This window comes from Triturus cristatus, chromosome 4_2 (assembly GCF_964204655.1).
Source record: "Triturus cristatus chromosome 4_2, aTriCri1.1, whole genome shotgun sequence".
Lineage (NCBI taxonomy): Eukaryota > Metazoa > Chordata > Amphibia > Caudata > Salamandridae > Triturus > Triturus cristatus.
The window spans coordinates 241,415,378-241,436,253 of record NC_140586.1 but is presented as its reverse complement, the minus strand read 5'-3'; the positions used below and the strand labels follow the sequence as shown (position 1 = coordinate 241,436,253).

The following is a 20,876-nucleotide window of genomic DNA, read 5'->3' as shown; positions in this document are numbered from 1 at the left end:
TTGGCAAATAACCACAACGATCAAAGCTTTCACGGTGTAAGACATTTTGATGTAAAAAGACCATTTGCAAAGGGAAGAAAAGGCTGTGGTTGTACTTCACTTGAATGGAACAAAGAAACTAAGTGTGCATATCAGCAATGAGAATGTGGATATTGAACCATGCAGCATCTTAGACTTAGAGGAAGAGTAACAAAGATGATCCTCTTTTTATGACGAGGGTTCTGAACCCAAAGAACTCCTCTCCACAACCCCAAAGGACACCAGCACTGCCCAGGAGAGACACTTGCACTTTGGATCACAGAACACGTAACACAATGGAAGCAGCCTCCTAGGAGTGAAACAAAAATGAAGAGTGACATTTGAGAGGATTGGGCTTAAAAGGAGGTTTGGCTCTAATATGAGGGTTGCCTGAAGTAGAGACCACACCCCTTAAAAAAACAAGACTGAAAGGTTGGCTGACTACATGAGAACCGTAAACCTTTAAATGAGACTTTGAATTCCAAAGATTTTCAGCTTCAAGACTGGAATTTCAGCTCTGCTGGGTGCACCATCTCAAACTGGTGATTGGTACTGAAAAATAGAAAGGATGATGATAGAGGGGTTGGAGTCGGCCAGTGCAAAATTCCTTTCGACTATAAAATAGTCTATATTGCAGCCCAATAATCAAAAAGGCATACACTTCCTACCTAATTATAGAAGAAGATAAAATTAACCTTTGAAGAAGCCATAGCTATGAGCTTAGGGGTTTTCCGATCACTCAAGATAGCTAGAAAACTGTAGTCGAGTCATGTAGTTCTTTCACTACTGCTGCAGTTACTTCATTCTTATAGATTCTGACCAGGAATGCTTAGACCGGGATAAGACAGAAGACAAGGAGCGGGATAGCACCTAGAACAAATACCAGATGGATCTTGCAGAAGACTATGTGTTAAATACCTACAATATGAAAGCTTCACCACCATACGAAACATCATCTGATCTCAGGATAATACAGAGTGCGGCCTTGGGTCCTGGGTTAACCATGCTTATGGACCAAGAGGATGATTAGTTCTTCATTGAGATTTCATCATGCCCAGAGTACACCCATCAATATCTCCCAGTGCCAAAAACATTTTGAAAAGTTGAATGATCCAGCGAAGACTAGAACCACACAACCTAATATTTGTATCCATGGTTGTACACACAGCTCGCAAGCATGCTTTCTTGCAGGGGATGGGTGTCTTCCAGACAAGGACCGCAAGAAAAGTGATGCGCTTGGAGAGAAATCGTCAGTAGGAGTAAAAATGAATGGGTGGATTGTGAATTCAAGTGCCATGTTAAGTAGCTATGATCATCATCAGTTGAAGGATTAGATGTTGCAACCCATTACAAAACCACATCGTGAAATGACCCAGGAAGGTAGGTGGAGCTTTCTAACAGAATCCTGCGGAATTCATGTGGCTGATACTTCTCGTAGGCACAATAATACAAGCCGTTTACTCATTAGTAATTGTCAAACCCATCAAACAAATCAACAAGATAGATAACAGTTCAAACCTCCTTAGCAATCCACTAGGGGTCATTTTTTAGATGAACTCCATTAGGAGTCAGAGGTCCTCAAGGAGACAGGGCCTCAGCTTCAAAACAGTTTTTCAAAATGTGTTTCTGTTTAGATTCAGCCTAGTTTTGGACTGCCAGTCAGGGAAAGCCTGAGATTGTTAATGCGAAAGTGAAATGAAGTGAGGTCAGGTATATGGGTATTATTGACAGTAGAAGAAGAGCACAGCATTGAATTGCTGCAAAAATACTTACATCGTCCACCAAAGAAGGACAGAACAAAGAGAACCTGCTCATAGGCCTTGAAAATGCTGCTGCTCTGCTAGAAAAGAAGGGGTTGGAGGAGGTACCACTTGCAGAAAGAATCACGTGGCATACTTGATACTCTCTAAACCCTCCAAAAGGGATTCACTCTTAGAACATTCCAAGATTAACACTTCCTCAATAGATATGTCAGGATGATACATTTCAAGAGTGTGCTACCTGTGGCTCTGTCTTCCAGGATGATGGGTTCAGAATTATGTAGTTCACCGTATTCTCTGGTGGAGGTCCACAGAGCACATCTCGCTAGCACGGATGGCATTCCAGTGACTCGCGGATTAGCAAAGGTCCAATTTAGGATGCTGTGCCTCATGCACTAGGTCTTCATATGTAAACACCCCTTACCTCTCCAAGATGATAACCAAAGCCTTATTGGCCAACCACATGTTTAGGTCGGACAGGCAAAATGCACTCCCTGGTCATACAGCACGAGCTTAACGTTTTGAGGGCAGAACACTATTTGTTTAGGGGTCTTCACTCTAGGAATTTGATTCTACTTCCATTTTGTACTGAGTTAGACTTTCTGAGTGTATCAGAGCTCTGAATGTGCGCCATACCTACAGGGTGGTTGTCCATACCATTACTGATTGCCCAAGAATTCAACAATTTGGCACAGAGCAAGGACATTTGATGTCCAGGAGATGCTTCCTGCCAATCTCTGCAACCGTCCGCGACCCACCCACACTAAGCACTTTAAAGCGGACTCCGGGCAGAGTCAACACTAATCAAAAATACTTCAAATCTGATTTGTATTCAGGGCTGTTATCTTTAAAGCCTTATTAACAGGCACTAGAGCTTTTACTACAAACATTTTGGCAGAGCTTCTCTGTCTTTTACATTCTGTTATGTTTGGGAGCATTTTTTGACCCGCTTTGTGATCTTCTCTCAGTTGTGTGTGTGTGTGTGTGTGTCAAGAGAACAGTGCTCCATATGGTGAGAATCGTGCTTGTGATCAGCTTCTTGTGGCTTTAATTTCCACCGTAGTTTTTTTTTATTTATCTATCCCGAAAGCCTGATTTCCCCACAGAGGAAAAGAGCAGCTGTGAAGTAATTAAAAGCACGTGATGAATGTTTGACAAAGTTCAGTATTCCTTCCATCATCTTTTTGTGTTGAATTTTCGCCCACATTGGGAAGGGTATGACCAGACGTGGGTCCTATGCTCGCTACGCCACCGGCTGCAAGCTAGCTTGGCTGATGAGGAGTGTTACCCCGAAACCGGTCCCAGGATGCTTGTTTCTGGTCCAGAGAAGACCTGGCTTGGCAGTTCGAGCTGGACTGATCCGATGGAGAGAGGGGTCAAGACTGATTTGCATATGGCTGGGTCCAAACTGGACTAGCGTGGCGAGCAAAATAATGATGAATTAAACTAAGATCTGTGACTGGGGTTGAATGTTTGACAATGTTCAGCATTCCGTCCATCATCTTTTTGTGTTGCATTAATACTGCATTGTAGCTCAGATTGGGGATTTTTGGGGTTGTTTTTGGAGGCAGTCTATCAGCCCTCTATGTATTTTGCTTTATATTCATTGCCATTACTGTGATGTTTTGATGTACTATGTAGTGCCCAGGCAAATGGAGTAGGCTTGATTAATTGAAATTTAAACAAGATGAATTTATAAGAAAGAAAAGTGAATTTTTGCATTCATTTCCTAAAGTATTGGTACGAATTTATTTACCGAGAGAAATTTGAGCAGGACTCTGCATCCTGAAAACATGGTTGATGCTACATAAAACACTACTGAATGGAAAAAATGTAGAAATATTGAGCAGAAGATGCGTCCACTATGATTAAATGTTAGTGAAAAGATGAGCATATCAACACATTAAAAAGTGCTGTGAAACAATAGAAATACATGAAGAAAATGAAGAAAATGAACGCAGCAGAACGCAATAAGATTAAGAAAGATTTAATCACGTAGTATCTTTCAGCAGGTGTTTACTGAGCAGTTGAGTTCTTATTGTGCTGGGAAAGGTGAGCAGTTAAAGTGACGGCTTGGTGGATTTACAGAAAGTTGTAGATAATGTGTACAAATTCTACCTATTTAATTTTTCTAAGAACATAAAAAGGACACCCTAAATATTATATGTTCCTATTTCTTTACTTATAAAAGCAGTTTACACTATTTAGCTTCTTCACACACTTATGTCTGCTACTGTTATGGAAACATGGCCTATGCCTCTTACTTTGGTTGCACCAACACATCACATAACCATTATTAATTTTACAGATGCAGCACATCATACCATTATTATTCCTCTCAAATAGAATGGACAGTTGTTCAGTCTGTAAATATATAACTTGACAGAGTGACATTTGTGAATCAGATTGCACCACTGTGATAAATAGATATTTAACCAATCATTGTTTATAGAAAATCAGATACTTAGGGGTTCACATAGGCAAGCCCTTGTCTTGAGTCTGCAGTAAATGCTTGTAATTGTAACTCCTGGCTGTCGCCTAGACACGCCGCAGCGGTCCCCACCCAGGCGTTCACATTGCTGCGCTCGGCATCTTTTAGGGCCATTTGCATCGCCTCACTCAGCGGATTCTCGTTTTGAGGCTGCCCAGAGCCCTGGGCCCCTCTTCTTTACTGGGCTCACCTTTGCGGTCAATCTCACCACAATACGGGGCCTTTTGCATTTACAACTGCCCGTCGTTTCGCTGCAATAATAGAGCGTACCATTCCGGGTTCACCTTACTGCTGCCCGTCTTGGACCTCATTTCACCACTGGCATTTCACTCAGGCATGTAATTTAATGTCCTGATGATGATCCCACCATTTCTTTCATGGGATCGAAACATCGTCAACCTTTTATATACCGTAAATGCAATTTAATTTGTCAATGTTTATGTGTAAAGATGTTCTAACAAACATAAATACAGAAGGGTCATAGGGAAAATAATTAAAGACTGAGCAATCTCCAATCCCCATTCCAAGACTTGACAACTAACATGAGATACTCAGTCTATTTACACTAAACAGATACCTACTGAGACTGGTGAAAGAGGATAGTGAAACTGAAGTGGAAACTTCAGAGATCAGATAGTTTGTTCATAAATCGGTAAGGTTATAGAGTCCATCAGCCCACCCTTAATGGCGGAGCCTCGTCATCTGGACCTATAGGAGAAAAAGGATTCAGGCCATAGTTTTGAGCCAACAGGCCCTGCTGGGAACCTGACCATAATTCTCCAAAAGAAACTCTTAACCAGATGTATGTTACAACTATGTGAACTCCAAAATATGTATATATATGTGGGTGCAGTGCTCTAGTGCAAGTGCGGGTTAAAAATGACTACAAGGGCAAAAAACCTATGTTTATTGTAAATGTGTCCAAGTGTCATGTCTAAAATCACCTAATAGTCTTAAAATATATAGACTAATTCCTAACTAAATACAATTGTGGTCGACATGTTTCAGCCGGATGGGTCACTCGACCCGGCTTTCTTCAGGACCTCAAAAAATATAAGGAATAAATGGAAATAGCTACTGCAAAATAAACGCAAATCGTGCAAGTGTAGATATAAGACAATTTCTACCTTCCAAATACTAGGTCCGGTTATCTGGTAGGGTGGCTGTCGCCACAGACTGGTCGGACCAGTATATTTATTATTATTCATTATAATAATTGTCTTATATCTACACTTGCACGATTTGCGTTTATTTTGCAGTAGCTATTTCCATTTATTCCTTATCGAGTGACCCATCCTGCTGAAACATGTCGACCACAATTGTATTTAGTTAGGAATTAGTCTATATATTTTAAGACTATTAGATGATTTTAGACATGACACTTGGACACATTTACAATAAACATAGGTTTTTTGCCCTTGTAGTCATTTTTAACCCGCACTTGCACTAGAGCACTGCACCCACATATATATACATATTTTGGAGTTCACATAGTTGTAACATACATCTGGTTAAGAGTTTCTTTTGGAGAATTATGGTCAGGTTCCCAGCAGGGCCTGTTGGCTCAAAACTATGGCCTGAATCCTTTTTCTCCTATAGGTCCAGATGACGAGGCTCCGCCATTAAGGGTGGGCTGATGGACTCTATAACCTTACCGATTTATGAACAAACTATCTGATCTCTGAAGTTTCCACTTCAGTTTCACTATCCCCTTTCACCAGTCTCAGTAGGTATCTGTTTAGTGTAAATAGACTGAGTATCTCATGTTAGTTGTCAAATATGTGTAAAGGTGTCCATTCACATTTATGCTTGTTTCATTTAATGCATTATACGCAAGCATTTAGTACTGCCTTAGCCTTTTGTTTTGTTTGGTTTTTTGTATACCTCGCTGGATACAGGATTGTGTCCCCACTTTATTTGTTGCTAAAAATCTGAAATATTGAATTGATCCTGTCTGGCTGAACAGTAGAAATATAACACCGATTCTTAGTCTTCATATATTCTTCATTCTCCTATTGTCCTTGTCTGGGGCCACTGTGTTTATAATGTATTGTTACCCAAGGTCCCTGACCATAGTAATTGGGTTCCCTTGTTTCTGATAACATTTAATTGTGCACTGTGCAGGCGTTCAAAGCCGCGTGGGGAGCGCAGCCAATAGTTTCTCTTCTTTGTCTTATATGGCGGGATAGGCTATCCTCTGTTCTTTCAAGTCTCTCCCTCCTCAGGTTTTAGTTTTGACCCTCTTTGAAGCTACTAATGGTTATCTACATTAGACCAGGCACTGTCATCGGACTGGGTTGCAGTGTGAGTCGCAAGCCTGTCGTAAATTACTGGTTCTTTGGAGTGTGTTAATGGTGTCAGCACCAATGTTGGATCCTTTGGCTGTGGTGTTTTTGTTCAGGTTGTTGTCGTCAGTTGATACTTTGCTTTGGCCTAGAAGTAGTGCTGCTAAAGCCAGTTGTCGCATCAGTTTGCAGTCTCTGCAGAGATGGGTTTCCTCCTTGTCACAGCAGATTTCCCTATGCATTCAATGTGTGTGTTTTATGCTGCTTGGAGTACATCTAGGGCTTTGCTTGTGATGCAAAGGACTTCTCATAAAATCCTTTCTTCCAGAAATACTCGGTGTAAGTTCATTACACAGGGTGTGGGAAATATGGTCACATTTGTGTTTTCTCTGCAATAATTGGATATTTTTTTAATAAAGAATCTCTTTGAGAGGACCCAACGTAACATTAAGTTGGGCTTCTAGGAAGATATGACCTCTTCTGAGATAAAAAGCCCTTTATCATGTGCTGGTGAAACTTTTCTCAAGGGTTCCTGATAGGGCCTTGCCTTCTTGCTTTTGTCGGGTCCAAACTTTTTTTTATGGAGCCGGTAGCTTGTGTTGCTGAATTCTGGCGTTTTCGAATATTAAGGCTGCCTGGTCTTGACTCCACCTTATGCCTCTTTCGTCCGCCAGGGGTCACTGTAATGCCTCTTACATCCAGCTGTCTCCCACCTTTGCTTTCATCCTCTAGTGCCTTCTCCTGTAGTTCTTAGAGTTCACTTAATGTTCTTGTACTGGATTCATTAAAACAGTTCACATTATCAGTCACCTCAATCTCCAATCTGTTTTACATAGTTCTTGTCCCTGCATTTTTTATTTGATTGTGACAGTTTATACAGCACAACACCTATCTGCCTCATCTGCATAGTGATTGATAATGTGAACTCTCTCTTAAGCTCACTGTTACTAGTTCTTTTTCATCCCTGCTTTCTCCCTTTATCTCTCCCGGTTTCCTTTTCTCCATCTTTATCTCTTGCTCTGCCTCAAAGTCTAATGAGTAAAAATACTTTCTGGTTGCCAAATAATGAATGACCGTGTCCACTCCTGGCAAACAGTCGCACAGATTGAGCACTGGGGTATTCTTTGGGGCACATTTGATGCCACTTTCATAATTTTGGGGTGGCTTGCTGGCTTGCTTCTTGAGGTGGCGACCGATGATTACGTTTAGAGATTTAGTAGATGTGCTGAGTGTAAATTTACTCCCAAGTAGGGTTCACTGCTTGGGCAACGTCTGGCTGGCTGACCTGGTACCATCTGACTGTAGTAGCAGGTATTGAGTCTTGGCAGAGTTCGATAATGCTGCCAGTAGGAGAGGATGTGGCCTAAAGGCTCGAGCAGTCGACCTCGAAGCTGGGGAACTGGGTTCGAGTCTCGACAGGGACGCTCAAAATCCTGTGATTCTGGGCAAATCACTTGATCTCCCCGTGCCTAACAAAATGAATGTGTCCTTGCGTAATATTAACTGGTGCTCATGTAAAGCGTGCTGATAGCTTCTTGTCCAGTTTGTGCTATGGAAAAAATATATATATATACATTCAGCCATTGTTGTCACCAGATTGATTCAGCTCACCCTGCAGATTGCAGGCTACCAGAGGAGCCTCTAGCATGCGGCAACCTTCCCCCTGTCTCTGATCAAAGGAAACCTGCCCATTAGTCACCTCGAAATAGCCCCCAGCAGCAGTCCTGTCAATCCAGAGAGAGTGTAAGCACATTTTCTTTCCTCCTGATACCACAACTGCCTCTATCAATATGAGTGTCCTACCTACTGTCTTTATGTGAAGACCACTGAAAAGAACCAAAGCAAGTTCTGCTTTAAAACATAAATGTGTTCTGCTCCTTACGCTCATCTCCTTAAACACAGTTGACCTCATCCTGTTCCATCCTTTCTTACCAATAAATGCTACGTACACACAACACAATTCGGGTATGCTCCCACATATTTTACAGAATTAAAACCATACTTGACAATACTCAATTACTAATAACGTGCAGCTACTTCCGCAGCCCACATTTGACCCCCGTCCTGAAGAAGAACTTCACACCCTGTCTATAAGGGCCGAAATGCGCTTACGGCGGTAAGAAGGAGAGCCACAATTTTTCAAACGTTCATTGTTACCAGCAGTGAACATTCCAAGACATTTTGGGAAGTACCAGGCATGACTGATCTAGAACACACTCCTTCATGTACTACTTAAAAGATCCTTATGGTGTTAACGCCACCAAATTCACCCCATTGAATTACCTTGTTTGCACACTTATACTATTGGAGTCCTATATGAATTATATACTACATTGATGTTTCGTATTCCGTTTTTAAAATGTTCTCTCTCTCTGGTAGACATGTATTCGCTATGATTTGGTGAATGCACTTCCACGAGTTTTGCACACCCAAGGCGCTGCTAAATATTTCACCATTCTGTTCCATGCATATTCTTTTGTAAAGTGCATTTTGGTTGCGTCCTTGCTATATGTGTTGCATGGCAAATTAGGTGTACATAATCTTAAAATATTACACTTATTCGTTACCAGGCTGAATTTTCGGGTTTTATAAAGTACCTTTTTCTTTCTATCTATGGGGACTTTAATAAACTGTAGCCATTGAGTTTCCATCATTGGTGAAGAAGGTTTTCATTCCATTGATGGTCACCCAGAGATGACATGCTGGGATATAACTGAGTGTCAACTGCATTCTGATGAATACTGTTTCTGTTGACCGCTGAGATGATGGACCCAGTGGTTCTTCATAAACATTTAGGGCCTTATTACGATGTCGGGCAGACATCGTATCGGTATGGGAACCGCCCAGCCGTTGATCGTCGGTTCCTCATACCTAATAACAATGCGACCACACATGAAATGACCAGCCGGTTTCAGTTTCGACCGCATACATTGTAATGCAGCGGTCGAAATTTAAACCACGATGAGGCTCGGAAAGCCTTCGATCTGTGTTCGGAGGCTTTCCGACCCTCATTGTAATCGTACCCTGAACGTTCTAGTGGAAAGCCAAGCCTTGTGCTACATCGCACGTCCCCAAAAAGCTTTTGGTCTTTAGAACTCAACTTGCACATATTGTACTCTTCATCCATTTCTACGTAGCCAACTAATTACCAAGGAGTCCTGAATTTCCTTGCATTTGTTTGGTTTCGAGACTTACTGTGATGTCAATCATTAATTGAAAATTAGGAAAGCTTGAAAACATTTCCAGAAGCTCTGCAATTTTAAAAAGTATTGCAGTTCTAAGTGGCAACGTTTTTCTAGGGCATATTTTTATTCAATGCCAGCTGCACGGAGGGAATTGTGCTCACATTCCCCTGAATTGATTTGAGGTGGAAAAGGCATAACCAGCATGTCACCCACTTCTGGGTGCACGTGTCGCTGTTCAGGATGAGCGCCCACACAATCAGGTTTGACGAATGTCACCTGGACAACACTCAAAAATGGCGAAACATTTATCCATTTAAAGTGCCCGTATGAATGAAAGTTAAACAAACAAAAAAGTCATTTGTATGTGGTTAGCTCCTGTTGGAGGTTATGGAATATTTCTGTGGTTTACAAGGGCATCTTCTGCTTGTCCTTTTCAATACAGTCTTCCATTTTGCCATTCAACCCAAGAATAGGTTTACAGCTTAGTGTAAACTTAGACTATCTAGACCTCTTGGCCTGGCTCGTGGATTGAGAATGGGGTTGGCCGTGTGGCTGGCCACCTGATAGAATAGATCGTGAAAGTAGAATCTGCTGAACACAGTCTGGGTAGCTTGCCTCTTCAGAAAGCACTGAGGGTTGGATGGATTTTGGGGAAGGTGTGTTTGATTGAGTGAAGTGTCTGTAACTCCTGGGTGCTTCTGGTTCCTCTAGTGGGTGGATGCTCACCCTCTGATGTTTGTTCCATAGATTGGTAAAATCCAAAGCGAGCTGGAGGTGGTGAAAGGAAATATCAAAGTGATGTCTGAGATGCTTACAGAACTGGCACCAGGGAAAGCCACAAACTCTGATGTCGAGCTGCTGCGGGTAAGAAAAGGCCACTTTACTTTTCCATAGACCATCTTGTACAGAATGGGCCACTTCCACTTAAGCTTCCCTTCAGATAGATAAATACTGGAAGTCACAGTACTGAGTCAGAGCGCGTCTTTCAGTGTTTCCTGTCCCTTGCTTCTTCCCAGGAGTTGAACAGAACATGCCATGCAATGCAGCAGAGGGTCCTAGAACTCATTCCCCGGTTACTGAACGAGCAGCTGACGGAGGAATTGCTCCTCGTGAACGACAACTTAAACAATGTGTTTCTGAGGCATGAGAGGTATGAGGCGGAAGCAGGAACTGCTGTGGATGTAGAGGACTGGAGAGGAAAACAGAGCATAAAATGAAGACTGCAGCAGAGGGAAAGGGAGGAGAGAGAGTGAACTGCTGAAGATAGAAAGGCAGGAGGGAGAGACAGAGGGCAAAATAAGAAAGTACATGATCTCCTGGTGATACATGACCTTCCAGGATACCACAACAGAAACTGTTGGGAGGGGGAAAGCGTGAGAGAAGGAACTGAGAGAGGAAAAGAGAGAAAGAAGGAACTGCTAAGAGCGGGAAAAGAACCTGAATGTAGAACAAAAGAAGGAGAAGCAAGTGTCAGAAAGGAAGAAGTCCAGGCACTACTGAGGATTGAGAGGGGCTAAAAGGGTAAAGAGAGGGAGAATAGTGTCTGCTGAAGACTAGGAGGGGAACAGAGATACAGCCATGGAGGAAGAGACCAGAGAATCTGGAAGGAGGAGGAACACAGACTGAGGGGGGCAGTGGTGAAAGGCAGGGAAAGCAGGAATTACCGAGAGAATTGGCAGGGAAGGGAAAGAGGTAATCAGAGCCTGCTAAGAAACAGAAAGTGTTAAAATAGGAGGAACTGTTTCTAGCAATAGAAGAAAGGTGGGAAATGCTGAGAAGAGAGCAGGCAAAGAGAAAACGGGAAACAAGGCCGACTGAGAGGCAGAACGGATTTAAAAAACTGTTTATGGCAGAGGGAGAAAACACAAACTACAAGTAAAGGGGACAGGAATGCATAATCTGTTGAGAACAGCAGGTAGAAAATGTTAAGTAGCAGGAACTGTGTATGGGAAGGGTCAGGATGAGGAAAAGAGGTAAAGAAACGGATCAGAGAAAATGTAACAGAAAGGGAAGGAGAGCATTAACAGTTGGAGCAAAGAAGAGAGAAAAAGTAGGTGCATGAACTATTGGGAAGAGGGGGCAGACTGCAAAATCCAGGAGAGGAGTTAATGGAGCAGAGCATGCCTTTGACCTAAACTTTTGAATTTTCCCCTTCAGATTTGAGAGACTCCACTCTGGACAGGCACCCCCAGCCCTTCCCACACAGGTGAGCTCTTCTAATATGGCATTTTTGTGACGGTGCTAAAAGGCATTTCCCGCTCCTTCAGAGGATCTTCACTGAAAGGAGTCCAGCGTTGGGTCCCTCTAATCTCTGGCCTGAGACAGGTACATGCCCTTGTCTGCATTGAGCCTTTGGGAAGCTTGTCCCTTGGGATTCAGCTAAGTGTCGTATCCCTCCAGAGTCTCAAGTGTTATTAAACGCGCAGTTTTTCTCCTAAATGCACAAAGGTATACATAAATATACCCGCTTGAACTGGGCCTCTGCCGGTGCTGTACCCTGACTCATTGCTGACTGGAACAAAAAAAGATAGGAACTTGATAGCCCCTTCAGCACCTGATGGCGAAAAACAAAAAAAGAGGGGTGGAATGATGGAATTTATGTCAGCCATTAGGAATTACAGAGGGACACATCCTTTTCCTTATTGTTTTGCTTGCTGTACCACTACAGACAGACACTAACCATATACAGATCACACGGCCCCTCCTCCAATAGGAACAGTTTAGCCTTAACTTCTAGCTGGACTTTGCTCAGAGAGTGCCCTGAACGAAACCAAATGTGGCACCCCCTCCCACCCCAAGCAGCCTTTAGAAAAAGTGTTTAAACACATGTCTCTGTTGGACCTAAATCGTAGTGTGATTGCTGCAGGGTGCTCCAGTACGCCCTCCTGAGGTCAGCGCCCTGGGCGTGGGCCCAGCTCGCACATGCTTTAAGGCCGGCCCTGCCTGAACTACTGGTCACACCCCTTCCGCATGGGAGCACAAGCAACTAACAACATATTTCAGCCTTGTTGGACATTAGTGAAGTGCAGCTTAAATCATGTGGCCAAACAAGTTAATGTGAACCATGTCAAAAAGCATACCTTACACGATTGGGGTGTCTCTATGAGCAAAAACACAAACAACGATCGATGGAATGCTTCAATTAATCTGAACAAACACAACAAGATGATGGACGTAGTGCTGAAACTTTTCAACCATTCACCTCCGTCAAGAGATCTGGGTTTAATCCATCGTTCTTTAGCTCACTATGCCAACCCAGTTTGGACCCAGCCATATGCAAATCAGTCTTGACCCTGCTCCTCATGGGAACAGTCCAGCCCGAACAATTAATCTGAGGCACTGGTGAATACCCCTGGTAGTATTTTCTGCTTACTGTTTCTCTGTAGCCAGGGATCTAACCACATGCAAATCATACCGGGCCCCAACCAATTAGGGACAGTACAGCAAAAACTGTGAGTCCACATTCCCTCTACCTGTGGCCACGAATAAGCCGAATTACTGATGCATAATCTGGCAGGCAAAAGAACTCATGTGGCCATGAATGCTGGCTGAACAACTGATAGGGTGTGCCTGGAAGGCTCAGTCTTTGGCTTCAGATCCCCATTGTTTTCGACACAGTGTTGCACAGTCTCTCGCTCAGCTGTGTGTTGTGTTTACACACGGTCAGGTCGATGGAGCCCAGAATGGTCGGCTGCCGTAGTCTCTGAGTTTGAATAGTGGCGTGACACTGGCCCTCGCGGTGTGGGAGGCCCTCAATCTCCAGGGGGCCCTTCAGCACAGTACTCTGGCCAGTGAGCTCCTGACTGAGTCCCGAAGGGGGGACCCTCCACGTACCGTGCAAGGGGGCCCCCTCAAGTTTCGTTCCGCCAGTGAGTTTGAAAGTGCCTACTTGAATCGCTACAGCTGTGAGGTTTATCGTCCCTTGGTACAAGTAGCCTAGGAAGTTAGACGTCTTTAAAAACAGGATAGTAGCATTATTGTGGCAAGTCAAACATACTGACCCCAAATCAGCCATGGAATAGATTCAGTGGAAATACGTTTGCAGCCTGTGTTGCTGGTAGAGCCAGTGCCGTGCATTCTCCTGTCATTTAGTGTTGGGTTTGAAATCTTACATTTTTTAAGTCTTTGTTTTGGTTTTCAGACATGTGTGGTACGACTTGTAACTACAGCCCCAAAGCCCACAATGCTCAACTGGGACCCATTATCCATAGTACATTTTTTTTTTGTTGCCATCATCAGAACTGTTTCCCAACCTTGCATTATTGACAGCAATTAATCTACAATGAAACGGGAAAAGTAAAAAAAAAAATATATGGTTACTACTGAATAAGATTTTGAGGCTGAATGCTAACCTTCATTCCAACATTGTAAATTGATCAGGAACGACTTGTGTGGTGGGGGATGTGTGGGGACGCTGCATCATTTTAAGCAGAAAAATGATAGAGCCGGGATACAGCTAGTAATAGTGGAAGCAAATCTCAAATGGTCAAGCTTTTTAGGCACTTTTGACAGACGTCAGGGGGAGGAAACAGAGGAATATTCCAGTGTATTCCATAGCCACATAGAAATAAAGCGCAAGAAATAAAGGGAAGATGATCTCAAATGCAGGCATTATGTGTGATTGGTATTGTTTAGACACATTCTGTAGACCAATCAACATCGCATTGCTTCTGCAAAGTCACACATTTCTGGTTTTAGGTCCAAGGTTCACCCGAATCAGCTAAATGTGACCTTTGATTGGGAACAACTTTTTGGGAAAAAAAGTAAATGAACTATTAGAAAAAATCAAAAATTACACCAAGACAAAATCAATGGGGGCTTTGGAGCACCACCAACCATAGTTTAAAAAGTCACTGTCTAGAAAGTAGGAGTTACAACAGTCAGCCTTATCAATCACTGCAAAATTATAAACATCAAGTGCAGACTTATCGGTTTCGTCATGCTTCATACTACGCAAGAGTCAGTTTTCATGGAAACAAAAAGCCTACGGCACTCCGCCTCAAAAAAGTTACTTCATTACCACTCTCCCGATCACAAAATACTTTTTGAGGGAAACTGAGATTTTCCCCCCACAGAAATGGGATATCACTAAGCTTCAGTAAGTGGTATTCATTATTTAAACAGGTGACTGTGTTTAATTCTGACTTAACCTTAAAATCACCTACCAAAATAATGCACAATAACAAAGGACCATTTACCAATCCAGTTGGAGGAAGATGAGATCCTTGTTATTCGGTGAGGCGACAGAGGAGGCACCACTATCAGAGATAAGAGGGATGTATTTCACCAAACCTCTTCAACCAAAGAAAGGATGGAACACTCTTGAGTGTATACCTGAGACTCATGAATAAATATATCTGGACATTCCATTTCAAGATCACCATCTACAGGAAGTCATTGTGATACTACAGGAGGGATATAAATACACTGGATCTACAAGATACATATTTGCACACACTGATGGGCCCAGTACATTGCCAGTTCCTGAGATATGTAGTAACTGTCAAGCATTGCCAATTCTTAGTGATACCGTCAACATAAATTTGTCAGATGTGTGGCAGTTGTGACAGCACATCTGCATTGCTATACAATTCATGTCTAAATATATCTAGATGACTGGTGTATAACGGGGACTACCGTTCACACCATGTTGCACGATCCTGGATTCACCAACCATGTGAAGATCATGCCCAATTTAAAATGTTTCCGGGTTCTGCTGTCAAATCAGCGGTGGCAAAGGCCTAAACCACTCGGAATTTTGACTATTCAGAAGTTTTTCCTTCTTTACTGGACGTCACAACAGCTAACGGTGAGAAAGGTGATAAAGTCTCCGGTATTAGGACATCAAGCACTTCACCAGTTCCAAATGCCTGTATACCGATGCCTTTACTTCCGGAGTTCTTGAGGAGTCAGAAGTCTAACATGATTAGGTGAAGGGTGGATCTATTAAGAGAGAATTCAGTGTTGCAACAAATGCAGTTTGTTACAGGGCAGATCTTTTAAAGACCCAGAGGCACACGTAAGCATTGCAGCGATACATCCTTAACATGGTTGGGAGCATTCATGTCCGGTGTCACTATTCGGGGAAAGTGGACAGTTATACAGGCAGAGGAATCCATCAACTTAGTTGAGTTGGTAGCAGTCAGTCTGGTCTTCAGACACTTCCGGAAAGTGTTGGTTCACTTGCAAAACATGACAACCAAGTACTACACGTCACAAAGAGCACAACACATGTGGCACTGGCAAACAGCACATCAGACTTCTTTCAACGGAGGATCTTCCTAGGGTGGACAGCAGTTTGGTGAACCTTTTAAACTTGAATCGTCAGGAAACATATAATTGGGAGATCAAGACAGACATACGCCTGATATTTTTCTAAATGTGGGAGACACTAAGGATAGATTTGTTTACAGTAGACAAGAACAAAAAGTGCAGACGTTTGTTGCCATGGTAGCGAAGTCCATTGTTGCAAAGGAATGCTTTGTGGATAGATTGCTGAAGGACATTTGCTTACGCATTCCCCCCTCTACCACTTTACATTTTGCTATACACAAGATGCTGCAAGTGCCTGTGGCCATGATGCTCAGTGCCCTATTTGGGTGCTCAATTCCACCGGAGATGTTCGAAATGCAGATCCAATCCAAGCAGATGCATTAAGTCAGCAAGGAGAAAAACTATTGCTTCCAAATCCACAGATGCTCCAAGTGAAGCGATTTGGCACCTTCGCTCTTAGAATTTGGGTATTTGAAGCTCCCTAAGAAGTGTATGGATGTTCTTATAGACGCGATGTGAACAAATACTGGAGCATGTTATGTGTCTAAATTGCAGTATTTCCCTTCCCTCAGATGACAGCGTAAAGTATTGTTAAATATCTTCTACAGTTAGAGTCGGGCTGCTTACACGTTGAGACTGGTTCTACAGTTGCGATTGTCTTTCCTGAAACATTCAAAGTGGCACGATTCCACCCGATGGCTGTGAAAAGAGACTGGCTATTGAGTGCGTAATACTCTATACAGTCTGTTACCGGAATGGGACAGTGATCTAGGACCATTGCATATGGAACAAATACGTTTCTGCAGACTCTGCGGTTAAGTTTAAAGCATTTGAGAAAGTGCCGTTCGACTTGAGCTCACATCATATGGACTACAGTTCATGGATTGTGTGGACTATTTCTTTGCCCTGAAGAAGCCCGCAAGGGTGAAACCCGATGGCTGTTGTATGTTCAATAAAGAATAAATGGATCTAAAAAAACAAAAAGTGAAAGACTCTGCATTTCTGTCATCATTTTCGTGCATTATTTGTGGGATTTGAACCCTATGAACTTGTGTTCTCGTAACAATGCCTCTCCCAGTCTCTGTATTTCTGCGAGCGCAATGTAAGTGGTTTACTTCTCTCCCCCCCCCCCCCCCCTTCGTAGTCTGTTACTCCTCCAAGGCTCTTACCTGCAGCGGACGTATCTGGGCAGCGGGGACCGCCCCAGGTGGCAAAAGCTCTACCTACGCCACTGGTAATTGGCACAAAACTATAAATCTGTAAAATTGCTACAGATTATATTGTGGTCCATCTGATCCAGATGTTTGCCTGTCTGGGTACTCAAGCCTCACCTCACAGATGAGGTCCACCAAGACCGAAATGCATATGAGGTTGGTTAGCTATGGATTTGCTTGTGTTCTTGTTCAGAGGGGACATCGTCGTGCAGTTCAGACTGGACTTTCCCCTGTGAGTCTGTGCCAAGACTGTTTGCCTCATTGTGTACATTTATTTATTTTGCGTTTTATATATATGTGCCCCTGATATGCATAGGGGGTGTTTGTACACATTTCATGTAACAATGTAAGACCAACCTGAATCTCGAGAAACATTTTTGTAGAACAAAGGTTCAGACAGGTTCAAGAATTTCCTTCCACTCCGATTGTGCTGCCCTTGTTAAATTAAATCCTAGACCTGGAAAAGTGGTGTGCTGCAGACAGTGGATTGTGCAACTCTAAGTAAATGTAAATGTGTTTGTACTTATATAGCGCACAGCTACCCCATTTCGGGGTTTCCCGGCGCTGTACTCATACCGCTAGGGGACCCTTCCTGGCTTTTCCCTGTGAAATGTCCACTCCTGGGCATCCCCAGGGTGAAGCCAGGCATCCCAGCGCTGTTGGGGCCGTTGTGGAGATTAAGCAAGCTATTGCCCAGAGTTGCAGCGTGGGACCCATGATTAGAATAGGCACCGAGGCGAGAAATCAGGTCCAATGAATTATGAGCCCAAGACCCGCCGTGGCGGGAATTGAACCCTGGTCCCGGGCCAGACCTCTGCATCAGGGTCTGCCGCTCTAACCATTGAGCCACACTTCTCCACCATGGACTGACCTGTTGTTCCACTATCCTCTTTTTAGTCCCCCTTCCGAGTTTGACTCTTATCTGCATGATGAAGGCTTTGCAAGAGATATACTTAGGTTTTTAGGATAGGATGCTGGCTTGGTTAATTAAAACTTCACCCATTTCTTTTCTAAGGTAGCAAACTGAAAGCATGACCACCCTCAAAATGTACCCACTCCTGTTACATTACCTTTCAACTACCCCTCGGAAGAAAACAAATCTGAAGACAATGGAAGCTGCTTTAAGGACATCAGACTGATTCTAGCAAAAGAAAACTCAAACACACTAAAGATCTTGCATACATATTTTTTTTTTGTTGTTCAACGGTTAAATTAGTGAAAGCTCTAGGGATATGGCTTGTAGTACAACTCTCTTTGATGCCAGAAATTGTATCCAATGTGATTGGGTCTTAATGAGTTTACAATGGGATATCGAGTATAAGAATATCGAGATACACCAATATCCTGTACAGAAAATCAAGGGACAAAATATCGAAAGGAAAGTGCATATAGAGGAAGTATAGATTTACTATTCTTAACTCCACATTTATGTCACTTGAAGATCTATATATCCTCAAGGCACATATATTATTATTATTATTATTATTATTTTATTTTGTAGAGCGCGTAGTCACCCGGAGGTATCCCTGCGCTAAAAGATCCTATCTCCTAAGTTCAGTGGGAAAAGGGAGAGAAAGAGGGAGAGGGAAGAGGAGGGGGAGGGGGGCACAGAGGATCAGGGTTAAGGACAAGCATGATTCACTGAGGGAAGAGGTGAGTTTTGAGACGTTTCCTGAAGCGGAGATATTGTGGTTCGAGTCGCAGGACGCGGGGGAGTGAGTTCCAGAGTCGTGCAGTATGGACTGAGAAAAGTCTTCCTCCTGACCGGGCTTTCTTGAATCTGGGGGTAGCGATGAAGTTTTCCGTGTCCGAGCGGAGGGGTCTTGAGGATTTGTAGGATGTGATGAGTTTCTTAAGAACAGGGGGGCCTTGATTTTGTAGTAGTTTGTGAGCTAGACACAGGGCCTTGAATTTGACCCGCTCTCTTATGGGAAGCCAGTGGAGGAGTTTTAGGGCCGGTTTGGCCGACGCTCTGGCAGGGGTCTTTGTGAGAATCCGGGCCGCGGTGTTCTGAATTCTCTGAAGTTTGTTCAGCGTCGCTTCTGGGGCGCCCAGGTAGATCACATTGCTATAATCAAGCCTCGAGAGTACTAGGCCTTGAATTAGCAACTTTTGGGAGTTGGTGGGCAGGAGGGGCAGGACTTTCCTTAACGATTTCAAGAGCCCGAAACAAGTCCCGGCTACTTTCTTTGCCTGCACAGTAAACGAGAGGTCGGTGTCGAGCCACACACCCAGACTTTTTACTTCTTCTTTGGGTTCAGGGGGAGGGCCCAGACAGGCTGGCCAGATGTTCGGGGAGAGTATGGGTCCTTTCGGGCCGAGGAGCAGAACCTCAGTTTTCGATCCATTTAATTTTAGGGCTGAGGTGTTCATCCAGCGATGGACCTGCGCAAGGCAGTTAAATAAGTCTGCTGGTTGTTGTCTGGGGTGAGATAGTGAAACAACTAATTGTGTGTCGTCGGCGTAACTGACGACGCTCACTCCGAATGGGATGATGACCTCCTCCAATGTGGACATATAGATATTAAATAATGTGGGGCTCAGGGAGGAGCCCTGAGGCACGCCACATTGGAGGGGAATTTCGGAGGAGCGGGCGTTATTCTCCCAGATCTGATAGGTCCGTTGAGCCAGAAAGGATGAAAGCCAGGCTAGAGCAGAGCCCTCTACACCAGCTCCCTTGAGTCTTTTGATGAGAAGTTGGTGGTTGACGGTATCGAAGGCCGCACTTAGGTCGAGGAGGATCACTGCCACGGATCCTCCTCCGTCCAATAGCGCTCTGGCCTCCTCTACCGCTGCCAGGAGGGCGATGTCCGTGCCCTGCCCTGGACGAAAGCCCGTCTGGGAGCTTTTTAGTATGTTATTGACCTCCAGGAACTGGGAGAGTTTTTTATTAACCAGTTTTTCAGCAATCTTGCTGATTCCCGGAAGTAGGGAAATGGGCCTATAGTTAGCCAGGTTTTCGGGATCGAGGGAGGGTTTCTTTAACAGAGCTTTCACGACTGCCGCCTTCCAGCTCGGGGGTACAACTCCCTGTTGGAGTGAGGTGTTGATCAGATGGGTCACGGGGGGAATAATCGTGGGGGCTACCTCCTTAAGGATTCGAAGCGGGGCGGAATCCCTGGGAGAGCCGCTTTTTATGGATTTTAACGTGTTTCCCACTTCTTCGGTCGTAACTTGACCCCAAGAGGAGAGACAACTGGGTGTTGGGGGGTGCGGGAGATCGTTTTCCTCGCACGAAATCGCGGGGGGAATTGAATCGAGAATTTTTTGGATTTTGTCATGAAAAAAATCCGCCAATTGTTGGCATTTTATCTGGTCCGCTTTGGGGTCTGTGGAGTGTCTCGGTCCAGGTACTGGGGTTTTCAGAAGATCTTTTAGGATGGCGTAGGATTCCTTGCTGGAGCATACTGCTTTCTCTATTCTTTCCTGGAAGAAAGCGCTTTTAGTTTTTCGGATGGCAGTTTTGTAATTTAAGAGAGAGGTAGAATAAACATCTTTGTTTATTTCCGATTTGTCTTTCCTCCAGGAGCGTTCCGTTCTCTTGCACTCTTGGCGCAGGGCTTTAAGCTCTGGAGTATACCAAAGGGCCGAGGCTACTCTTTTAGAATGTTTGAAGGAGGAAGTTTTGGGGATGAGTGCATCTAGAGAGG

At 43.7% G+C, this 20,876-nt stretch overlaps 1 protein-coding gene and 1 long non-coding RNA gene across 5 annotated transcripts in view; one reads left to right on the top strand and one right to left on the bottom strand.

The window, feature by feature from the left end:
* The window catches only part of TOM1 (target of myb1 membrane trafficking protein), a 335,348-nt gene that overhangs the window by 208,536 nt on the left and 105,936 nt on the right, over positions 1-20,876 (top strand). For all 4 annotated transcript variants that reach the window (XM_085601392.1, XM_085601391.1, XM_085601394.1 and 1 more), the window contains 3 exons: positions 10,487-10,603; positions 10,756-10,889; positions 11,897-11,945. In XM_085601392.1, the coding sequence (XP_085457518.1) occupies positions 10,487-10,603; positions 10,756-10,889; positions 11,897-11,945 (300 nt within the window). The remainder of the gene's footprint in view (positions 1-10,486; positions 10,604-10,755; positions 10,890-11,896; positions 11,946-20,876) is intronic.
* LOC146833536 (uncharacterized) overlaps positions 1-20,876 on the bottom strand; it is a 184,318-nt gene that overhangs the window by 153,672 nt on the left and 9,770 nt on the right. The gene's annotated exons all lie outside the window — the stretch shown is intronic.